The sequence below is a fragment of the Lampetra planeri genome, chromosome 21 (genome assembly GCF_965212315.1).
Source record: "Lampetra planeri chromosome 21, kcLamPlan1.2.h2, whole genome shotgun sequence".
NCBI lineage: Eukaryota > Metazoa > Chordata > Hyperoartia > Petromyzontiformes > Petromyzontidae > Lampetra > Lampetra planeri.
In genome coordinates this window covers 5,935,943-5,947,197 of record NC_136127.1, presented here as the reverse complement: position 1 = coordinate 5,947,197, position 11,255 = coordinate 5,935,943, and the positions used below count along the sequence as shown (strand labels likewise).

Below are 11,255 nucleotides of genomic sequence, written 5' to 3'. Positions count from 1 at the left end.
GCCTACCCGTCCATGCACCCACCCTATCGAGGCCATATAAGACGTTGGCCACTAACCACTGGTGCCACCCCCCACCCCCCATTCACATCTACTTTTAGCAAACGGCGGAGTGAGCCAAGCTCACAAGACCCACGGACACCAGCGGCAATGTCGAACCCGGAGGGCAGCAGGTAACAAACCGCGCGTTGTGCGCGACTCTGTGCTCTGCTTGTACCCGTTACATACTATACACACCCACAGCCCTGTTGGTGAGTCCACTGCTGGATGATGCTATCCTCACGTCGTGCGGTTCGTGGGTTGTTGTGGACCATACTGCTCGGGTTGGGGGAAGGCAGGGGAGGCATAGCATTTACACCTATTTTACTTTTATTAATTTTAATTTTTTACCTACGTGACTTTACCGAAAAAACCTAAGAATAGGAGGCATAGCCGTTGGGAGAATATGACACTACAACCATGGGTTTTGCTGTATCGCCCTCTCCTAACAAGATACAGGAGCCTACACGTGTTGTATACGTGCTGGTGGCAACCAAACCCCATCCAGGCCCAAACCGGATTGATCAAACGTGCCCCATTTGAGCGATTCAAGAGGTTGCTGGGTGGACCTGTGGGCAGGACTGGGTGCATCTGCACAAGATACATTTTTGTGAGGTTGCTTAATCTTGTAAATCCTGTGTTTCTGAAATGCATACACGCTCTATACTGGGAAGTTCCGCTCCAGTGGGAGAATACAATTTTCAGAAAGAAATACGACGTCATAACAAGAACGCTTGATTAGAGCACGTGGAATGTGCCCGATCTCGTCAAATCTTGGAAACCAAGCAGGCATTTGTGCCTGGATGGTGTTTGTCTTAATGCGTGACCACCATGGATACACGTTATCATTTTTTTACTCCGTGGTGGCCAGCAACATCCATTGTTGTACCGTACTTCTATGTACCCACGTCTATGTTACCCGCCGTTGCTAACTGCCACATCCAGCAATCGATTGAGAAATGACATTCCACGAACATTACTCGTGCAACAGCAGATTATACGAAAAGGCGTCTACAATATTAAGAATGACTGACTTATTCATGATTTAACTAGTTATTAGATTGAATTTGTTTCTGGATATTTCTTAGGCTTTTCATCGTTTCATCATGATTGATAATTTCGGACTGATATTTAAGAGTATACTTAACCAGCCTCAGACTTCTGGCAAATTCCCTTGTACCAACCATGTGCTCCGATGCTAAATTTAGATGGTGGTGGTGATGGTATGCACCATCTGTGACTTACAAACTGTTTATGGTGGGTGGGTGTCGGGGTGTGAGAGACATGTGGGGAGTGTCAAGGCAAGTGGGTCATGCAGAGAGAAGTTAGAGGCCCTATGGACATCATTTTATTGCAGCTGCTGTTCAACTATGGTTGAATCCTCTATTTACAGCCCTTTGTCAATCTAATGCTGGCTGGGGGACTCCCCACCCCCGTGCGGATCGTTCGTGGGGACTATTTGACCATACTTCACCACCTGGGCCAGTGTGGTTTGATAAAAGCAGGCAGTATTGACGTGAAAGTGTAGAAATACAGAATAATGTAATTGCTGCGCTGCCCTTTAAAGGACACAACTATTTTTATTTTGCCAGGTAAGGCCCACTGAGCTATATAGGTACTTTTGATGCCCATCACATAGCCTGGCAAGCCCCATGACAACTTACTTGTGTGTAGTTGTTGCCCATCCAAGCACTATCCAGGTTCAACCCTGTGCAGCTACTGAAATTAGACGAGATCAGGCACAGATCATTTTAGTAGCAATTCAATTACCGTTTCTTTAGTTGATTTATCCAATGCCAATAAACAGTGCCCCGTTTATAAGGAGTTGAATTGCAGTATTTTGTGGTCTATCTTTTTTTTAACTTGTGAATGAGGGTGCAATGTTGTGCACTGCTTGCGTGCATTTATCTGTGCTGCTCCTGCATGCTTAGGGGGAATGTGATAAGCAACATGCCAGGGTGCTGCAGTGCACGCCTGCATTCTTGCCGCGTGCATCCGTCTAAGCATTTCCTCGATATGTAAGCATGTGCTTGGTGAGTGAGCGCACTGTGCTGTCAACTTGGCAACCTGAGTTCAACACCTGTTCCATGGCTAATATCAGTGGCGAGTGATATCTGAACTGGTTCCTGCAACCCACCACCAAGCCCCATTGATCAGCGTGGTGAAGGTTGGGTCAAACAGCCCCCGTGATTTACAGAGCTTTCATCCAGTATTGTACTGACAAAGGACTGTACGTTATTACGAATTTTCTTCATATATATGCAAGACGTGTGCTTGCTTGGTTAAATGAACCATGATTTCAACAGTTTGCATACATGTTCTATTTCACCTTTGTATTTACCTCTACCCTTGTCTGTTAATCTGTGAGTCAAGATTACCTGCATACCAAACCTGTGTGTTTGCCGGTTCACCTGCATATTTGGTTAACTTATGGGCTTACCTGTGTGCACTCCCTGGCACGGCTACCTGCTGATTATATGTACACCTGCATACGAGTATGGCATTCAGTGAAGACTTTCAGATGATACTTGGGCTTGTGCGTAAAATGGAGATGGTGAAGGCTTGATGAGTATGGATGAAGATGATGATGGCTCTGTGAGAATGGATAATGATGATAATGGTTGATAATGGCCTAGTGTAAGTATGGATAATGATGTTAATGATGGAATGGTGAGTGTGGCTGTTGATGGCTCTGTGAAGATGATTATTACGTTTCTTTGAGTGTGAATGACGATGTTGTTGATAGCTCTCTACATGTACATGAGTATTATGAAAATGATCCACGTGATTATCCGAACCTCCAATTAGCACGGTTGGCTATGTACGGTGCCAAATAGCTTCAACATAGTTCATGCATCCACGATAACGGCTTTTTTTTATTATCAGACCGGCACTGGCAACGTGGTATGACCGTAAAGAGTTTGTTATGGTCGACTTCAACGTGGGAGAGAGTCGCGATGTGAACGTGGAATTCCAGGATTACAAGATCACATTCAGGTACGAGTCACCACACAGAACCAACTCTGGCACCAACGTTATCACCACCATGACCATCAGAAGCCATTTTCAGTCCACTGCTGAATGGATGCGAACAAGTGTTTGCCCCTTGCCACTTTCAGAGTTTACAGTTTACCTTGTTTTTTCACAATTAGTTCTAATTATGTAACTAGGCCCCATCAGGTATTACATTTTGCCTTTGGCTGTTCATGCATCACCTTAACGGTTAACACGAAGGTATATTAATATTATTTTACATATCATTCTAGATTTAGTTGAATCGTATCACCAAATACAGTTGAATTTGCAAGTGTGCTTAGAGAACACTAATTATGAATGCTTTATAAATATTAAATTGAGGATGATGATGATAAGGGGGGTGGTGTTATTTTAATTAAATTTCCGCTTGAATGGGTGTATGTATGAATTAATAAAATGACTCCACTGCTATAATTTTTTTTATCAGCTGCGTGGCTGGTGATGACAACATCCGCTACTACAATGAGATCGAGCTTTATGAGAAGCTCATACACTTGGTGAGACACGCATTTGCTCGCGAATACGGTAACAAACGCACGTGTGCACACGTACACACATTAATAGCGCTTGTGCAAATACACATACTCGTGGATACTCATGCATGTCCGAGGATATATTTTGACAAACAGAAAATGTTCACGATCCTCTATCACCACCCCCTCTTTTCCACGCAGGACTGTCGTTTTAAGGTCTTTGATCGCCACATTCACTGCACGCTGAGGAAGGCCAAAGGGGCCATTGATTGGTTACGTCTCACCAAGGACAAAGAAAAGGTACATTTCAATACAAAACCGATAGATTGGCCCTTTGAAATTACATATATAGTCGCGTTCGAGACGTAATTTTGATAGGTTTTTTTATTTGACAAGAGCCCGGTAAAAGGCACGAACTGTAATAATGGAGGGGAGGGGGTACAAAAATTCTGCAGACCGAAGTCTGAACTCGATGTTCCTGGGTTCTTAGAAGGGGGAAGGTTGGGCTCAATTTTGACTGTTAAGAAAATTAAATTGGGCTTGGGCAGCCCGCATCGCTGGAGGCGACGGTGGTAGGGAGGGTGAGATCAACAACTGCGTGGTGGCCGAAGGAGGCAGTGTGCCCAAGAGGACCTCCACCTTGGAGATGCGAACGGTGAAATGGACTCGTGCACAAATGCTGAGTGGATTGTACTATAGCAGGCCTGTGAAGGATGTTAGCGATTTTTGTGGAGGCCTCCATCCAGCAGTGGATTGATCAAGGCTGCTGCTGATGATGATGATGGTGGCATGCTGTCTCGGTGATTACCGCCTCATCGTAGAGAAGCATTGATCTCGGGGTGGAATTAATTAGGATGAATCGCTGGTGTCCGGGAGGCTCAGAAGTCAGGCAACTCAGCTGGAACCTCTGAGAACCCTAGGATTTAACTTAGGCAGCCACCTGTGATTAACATGAGTTATCAGGTGTGGTGTACTGATGGTGTAAGCATGTTCACAAATGACCACACAGAAGAAAAAAATAAAACCTAAAATGCAGTGTTTGACTTCATTGGCAACATTTCAACTTTCTGAACTAAAAATAATATATTGGTTTGACCATCATAAAACAAACATTTCTGTGATGCAGACACGTGGAAAAGTGAGCACCTCGTGTGTGGATGAAAACGTTCATGGAAAGAGATCTCAGAAGTAGTGTGATCATTCCTTTTACAGGCCATTCTTTTACACACGGGCCGATGTACTGCTTCAGTGTAAATTCTTAATGGTTACGTAGTCTCGTGGCATGATGACAGTCGCATACTTTGAATACACTTGGGAGAAAGACAAAAAAAATGAAAACACCTTTGGATTATGATGATGACGATTAGCGCTCAATTACAGTTGGAGCTGTCTGGAGCTGAACTCCAGAAAATATACGTCCCCCGGGTCCCAGGGGGATGGTTGGCTTAAAACAATATTCCTTTATAATTTATATCCTGGTTTTGATGATAATGAAGTATTTTAGCCACTTAGCATTATAACACTCACTATAACCACTTGCCGAACCCCAATCACCATCCATAACAGAGGGGGGGAGGGGGCGGTTGGGTAAGATCGGGGAAATATAAATGCGTAGTCAAACCTGCCACCACCCGACACAGCCAACTAGTAAGGTTTGTCACGTAAACAAAACATGCCAATTATTTATTAGTTCAGCACATCGGTGTGTTGGAGAATAAATCTACACCATTTACAATTTAAGTACGACGTTTCGCCGGTAATTACAACTTACAACCAGCCACATCAGGCGACAGCCAGAATTGTGGATAAATCCTCCTGTTTCGGTCTTAACTAGAGACCCGATCAACCCCAATCACCATATATTCTATCTCGCTTCTGCTTCGACATCATTTGTGTGGATCTTTGAATTTAGCCCACCTGGCTGAGCACCGACTTCGACAACTGGCGGGACTGGCGGGAAGAGAATGACGAGGGGATGGCGCGCTACGTCGACTTCCAGAAGGTGAAGGAGCAGGCCGGAGAGCATGGAGATCAGAATCAGAATCTTTATTTATCGTGGAGGGAAACCGATGAGCTAAGAGGCTCTTTTTCACAGATGTCCAGTAAAGATAAGCCAGGGCTTACTGAGGACCGTAGGGGAAGACGGAGGTTTCGTCTCTACATAATGGAGACCATCTAAAAATATACAATTGAATCTAGATTATCTGTGGGTGATTATCCAGCTTGTTGAATAACCGTCTTTGTGATTTGTGAATATACGTTTTACGTGCACTCTGGTTTCATTGTTTGCTGCTTCTCACTCTACTCAGATGAGTGCCCTTGTGTCGATTGCTTTAAGAAACAAATAAAACAGATGACACATGATATATTTTCACCCCCATTCTATGTTGGTATACAACGAATATGTCTTTGTAACCCTAATTAGATTTTTTTTCGCACTATCTCTGTTTTTGCTTTATTCGGGCTGCCCCTCCCCATCCAATGACGGTGGGTGATCAAGAGTTAACTGTAGAATCATATAATCTTCATTACGGTGGGGCACACTATTAAACATTTTTAGTAAAGTGTCAGCTATGTTTGTAAGTTCAACATCACAATGTAGGAAATGGAGCATCGTTCTCTGTATCTGCTATGACAACTCAAACATGAAATAGATTTTCAGTTCATATTAAATCTACCAACATTTTCTGAGCAGCCCCTCCCACCATCAGCCCTGCCCACTCTTAAATAGCCACCCCCACTGAACCACGAGCTCTGCCCAGACAGTGTCCTCACTCTCTGATGTCAGCCCAGCCTACTGGTCATAGGCACCACCTCTGCAATCCCACCCACTGCTCAGGTAGCTCAACCCTTTCACGGGTTGAGTGCAAGGCTCAAACATTGAAACTCGGACAAATTCACACATCTTTCAAATACTTTGGAAAAACGAGACAACCTTTCTGAAAACAGAAGGACTGTCCAGGCCAAACCAGGACATGTAGTAGCTTTAGTTTCCGTGGCCTCTTTAATTTTGCTTGGGATAAGATACTCTTGAACAAATGTTTCCAGCAGCATTTGTTAAACCAGGTGCATTCTGGACCAGTTTTGACATTCCGTTTCATTAGCGGTCAGTCTTTAAAAAAGCTTCCTGAGTTGCCTATAGAGCAGTACCGTATTGGCGATGATGATTCACGCTACTCTGTACAATTAGTTTGTGATGTTATTTGTGACTCTTCTCTGATTGTTTTTGTACTGACAGACGCTCAAAGAAATAACGGACAAAAACAAAGTCGTTCCGACGATGGATGATTTGGACGTGAGTAACCGTATTTTATTGTGGAATTTGTGAAGTGCCATCATTCTTTCATCCAGCCAGGCCAACCTGCAACTCAGGAAAAATTCCAGTTTGACTCATTTTAATTCCTCTGACGTACCATGTAACCTTTGATTGGACAACTGTTAATACTCACCAGTTTGCATTGAGGTTGAACTGCATTCTGGCAACCTGAATGATAATGTTTCTGATTTAATTTGCATCTGTGATTTTAGAAATCATGTTGTATAATGTATTATTTCAATGTCAGAATACTGTGCATAGAATAATGAAGTTTAATACAATTATTCTTGGTTTTTTCGGTAAAGTCACGTAGAAGGGAAATAATAAAATACTAAAAATATTAAACAATAAAAATTATCACGACGTTTCGCTGATGATGATTGCTTGTATTGCAGTCGAAACGTCGTGATAATTTTTCTTGTTTTATATTTGTATTATTTTATTATTTCCATTCTACGTGACTTTACCGAAAGAACCAAGAATATGAATCCCTGCAGTCACGAAAGCTTTAAATCAAAATTTAATACAATTATTTTTTTTTTCAGGATGATGATGAAGATGTATTATCGACACAGGCTTCAGATGAGTTCCCTGGTATGTTTTTTAGTGCATGATGTGAATTACTTTTCACGAATTACTCAGAATATGCCTGGTCTTGTCAGATCTCAGAAGATAACAGACCTGGGCCTGAACAGTGCTTTGGTCGGTGACAACCATAAATAAACATCGTATCATGTGGGGCAGCAGGGCTACATGATGGGCAACAGAGGGAAGTTCAGAAAAATCCACTGTTGTACCATATTTTCTATGTTCCCCCATGGACCTGCACACTGGGAGGTTGTCCTCGTCAGCAGTGGCTTGACAAAAATAACTGCATGTGAAAAAATTTCTCACCACTGTACCACTGATCTCCACCCAGGGAATTGACAGCTATTTAAAAATGTAAGCTTCACAATGGATGTACCCCACTTAGAGCAAAGTTTAGTGTCCATCACACCCTTGAAAATTATGTGCAAACACAGATTCAAAGCTTAGATTATGTAACAACATAGTACCATATACTGTCGTGTACGAGTGCTGTACATTATATGTAGGCATCTCTCCAGTCAGCAGCAGGGTGCTGCCGTGGTTGTTTGTGGATAGCGATCTGGACTTGCAATTCAAATGTCACCGGTTTTCGTTCTCCTGGCGCGGCAGTTGAAACAATGGCGCAAGTTTATTCATTCCTTTTGTCCCTGTTCACCTAGCAGTTAAAGTTCAAGTTCATTTATTAGGTATAGCCCTGTGAGCCATTCGGCTCTTGAATCGGGTGCAACCGCAATAAACAAAAAACAAAAACATGAACAAGAAAACATCTTAAAGTGACTATGTGACTATGTGCAAACATAAAATCCAAGAGAAGACAGCAAATAATTGCAGAAAAGACACCGTACACCAACGCTGTGTACAAACATCCCAGTGGGATGCAAGTCAAACAACAACAACAACAACCACAAGACAACTTAGATTAAGGCCATCAGTCTTACCCCGTACTACAACAAACAAACATGGCTAAACCAATAATCTTTTCGAAATCACCAAAATAAAGCCATGAAAGCAATGAAACAGTGATCATAGGAACTGTGACCGAATTTTCACAATAAATGGGGACACCACAATCAGTTGATGGGCAGGTCGCATGCGGTGGGGTGATAAAGTATGCATGCCCCTACCACTTCCAATGTGTCTGGTCAGTGTGGAAGAGCAGACCAATTACCCAAATGGAGTATCTCCCTGAAGTTCCCTTATACCAGGCATGGCAAGCAAGCAAGCAATTGCAGGGCTGCACCTTTGCCTTTTCTTTTTTACAAACCCGCAGTATAACCCAGGGCACATTCCTGTAATTCTATTGGCAGATTTCCTCTGGTGGTGTAAGATGTGGACACGCCTGTCTCTTAACACCAACTCCCAGTCGGGGTGTAAGAACTGGTCAGATTCCCCTGGAAAACAGGTGGTTGAGTCGTGCTTCATCTTCAGTGGCAAAATGCATTAGAGTTTGTGCTAACAATAATTCGATGTCACAGAGTGTCCATTGGCGAGATATGGCAATGACCTCTTGGTAACAGGGCCCATATTGAGAGCATTTAAATTGCCTGGCTGCTGTGATATTGCACCCTACTCCACATAGCTCTGTGACCAGCCCGTTTAAAGAATAATTGTTGTTGTGTGGTTCATACTGTTGTGTATTACTACACTATAAAACTATCGCCAAAGCTATCACCTGATCACATCAGACCTCGGCAGCTATGCAGGGTTGAGCCTGGATGGTGCTAGGATAGGTGATAACCGGGGCTATGTCGTAGACTGTTCAGGAACATCCATTGTTGTACGGTCCTTCTATGCGTCCACGTCTATACTCCCCACATTAATCAACCCGCATCAACCTGCACTGACTATCATGGTGAAGTATGAGCAAATATTTTCCACGATCTGCATGGCGCGGGGATGCTTTAATCCAGCAGTCAAACGACAATATACTACAAATTGCACATGCAAAGCATCCCACGTCATGCGGGAACTATGAAGGTATAAAAGTCTGATATTTTTCGAAGAAATCCACATGACCTCATTAACCACACCCTTTCCTGGCCTTAGCCAGAAGGCTGGCTACTACTTGGCTAACTCATATTCCATTGTGTTGACACAGACGATTGTGATCTCACCATTCACGTGTAGACCCACCTCGTGACTCCCTCCCCCTTCCCTTGCCTGCTGTGTGCGGGCCCCCACTGACATGAGCTTGCCGGATTGAGTAAGAATGTGCGTCAGTGAGTTGTTAAGTGTAACTCCTTAGGCTCTGGTGCGCCATTTCGACAAAATACAGTGCAGGACAACCGCATTCCGGTAAAAATAGACTCGCCGCCGACCTGGGGTCTTGTCTACGCACGCCTTTCAAAGAGTTGCTGGTTCAGTTGTTGCGTTTATAACGGTTGGGTCCACGCCCTGACATATTTGCCAGCTTACTCGCATTACAATTCGAGCCGAAGGGCAATGGAACTTGAAAGTGATTTTATCATGGGTAGCCTGTGTGGGCCGAGAGGGCTCAACTGCTGCCGTGAAGATCCTGTGTTTCAGTCCAGTGTTTAGCCACCCGTTATTAAAACGGGTTCTCAAGCGTAGCGAGATGCACACGTTATTTTCTTCATATAAAATGTTGGTGGGTTTTCACATCAATCTGTCATTTATCAGCTGACGAAAATATTTGTAGCTTGATCACTATGTGGTGGACATGCGAGTAAGCGTTGATAAGAGGCAATTTAAGAAAACTTTTTTTAACTAACACATAGTTTCCCTACCTCCTTTAGGCCACATTTTCATGTTGATCAAAATTTATTTTTCAAATACAGACTAAGTGTTTGTACAATGCACATATCTGATAATTGGTAAAACTGGAAAATCTGGACCTCTGGTGACGCCGTGAGGACTGCCCGAACGTGACCCCATTTTCCCTGTAACCACAACACAGTGTTTAATGGTATGTCGTTTAAGTGTGTCGTTTAATCGTGTCATATGTTCTCAGTAACAATTACATTGTTTTTTTCCCAATGAGCTAATGGCTAGTACGGTAGAGCGACAAGGTGTCTAAATAGCATTCCAAGCATGGAAATAATTGTGACCCTTTCAAGGTGAAAACAAAGAGCTCACTATTGAATTTTTTTTTGTTATTTTGACTGGGTTTTAAAATTGCCTGTATTCTGCTCTGTTCATTACAGATCTTCCAAAGTTGGAGTGAGACTGGGATGAAAAGAAATCTGAAATCGAGGACTTGAGGGGTTTGGGGGAGTTAGAAGTTGGTTGTGGGGATTAGGCTAGAGGAAGTGGAATAAGAACAATGGATTTTGTCCACGATTATAGCTGTGTGCTCAAGGCTGCACAGCGTTGTGTGAAGTCAAAATGTATCTCAGTGACAACTGGAAAGTATATATTTATGTGTTTTAGGTCCTGCTACAAATAACGGTCGAATATGTTAACATCCAATATGTAAATAGAATACGTTAATAAATTTATACGTAAAAATGCATAACAGAAGTGTGTTTTTTTATGTACTACAATAAGTGTTGTGGTATGAATACGTGTTTTTAAGATATGTGTACACCGCATATGCAAACGTGAAGGGAGTACTTTCCTTCTCTTGTGTGGAGCAATATTTTTATTACTGGCCATAATTTAAAGTCCCGCTGTTATTTAATATTAAATTCACCTTCGGCTTACATGAATCATCATATACATTCTTCATTTCCTCTCACTGCCCATTTTATTTGCATATGTCTGCGGGAATACCATCGATTACACACGTCATAATGAGCATACCTATACAGAATAACCCTGTAGCAGTGACGTGCGGTGAGGTCAAT

The 11,255-nt window shown here is 42.9% G+C and overlaps 1 protein-coding gene across 1 annotated transcript; it reads left to right on the top strand.

Annotated features, from left to right (window-relative positions):
• LOC144724563 (prostaglandin E synthase 3-like) lies at positions 1-10,921 on the top strand. Its single transcript, XM_078603833.1, has 8 exons — positions 1-170; positions 2,923-3,033; positions 3,500-3,569; positions 3,747-3,845; positions 5,458-5,547; positions 6,784-6,840; positions 7,407-7,455; positions 10,614-10,921. Exons 1-8 carry the CDS (start codon positions 13-15, stop codon positions 10,631-10,633), a joined length of 654 nt encoding a protein of 217 aa, XP_078459959.1. The 5' UTR covers positions 1-12; the 3' UTR covers positions 10,634-10,921.
• Positions 10,922-11,255: the final 334 nt, after the last annotated feature.

What these genes read in the sequence shown, in the direction of transcription:
- LOC144724563 (XM_078603833.1), top strand. Translation starts at nt 13, where the DNA reads ATGCACCCACCCTATCGAGGCCATATAAGACGTTGGCCACTAACCACT. An exon ending in ATGAGAAGCTCATACACTTG is followed by an intron (nt 3,570 to 3,746) that starts GTGAGACACGCA and finishes TTTTCCACGCAG; the next exon opens with GACTGTCGTTTTAAGGTCTT. An exon ending in CGACGATGGATGATTTGGAC is followed by an intron (nt 6,841 to 7,406) that starts GTGAGTAACCGT and finishes TTTTTTTTTCAG; the next exon opens with GATGATGATGAAGATGTATT.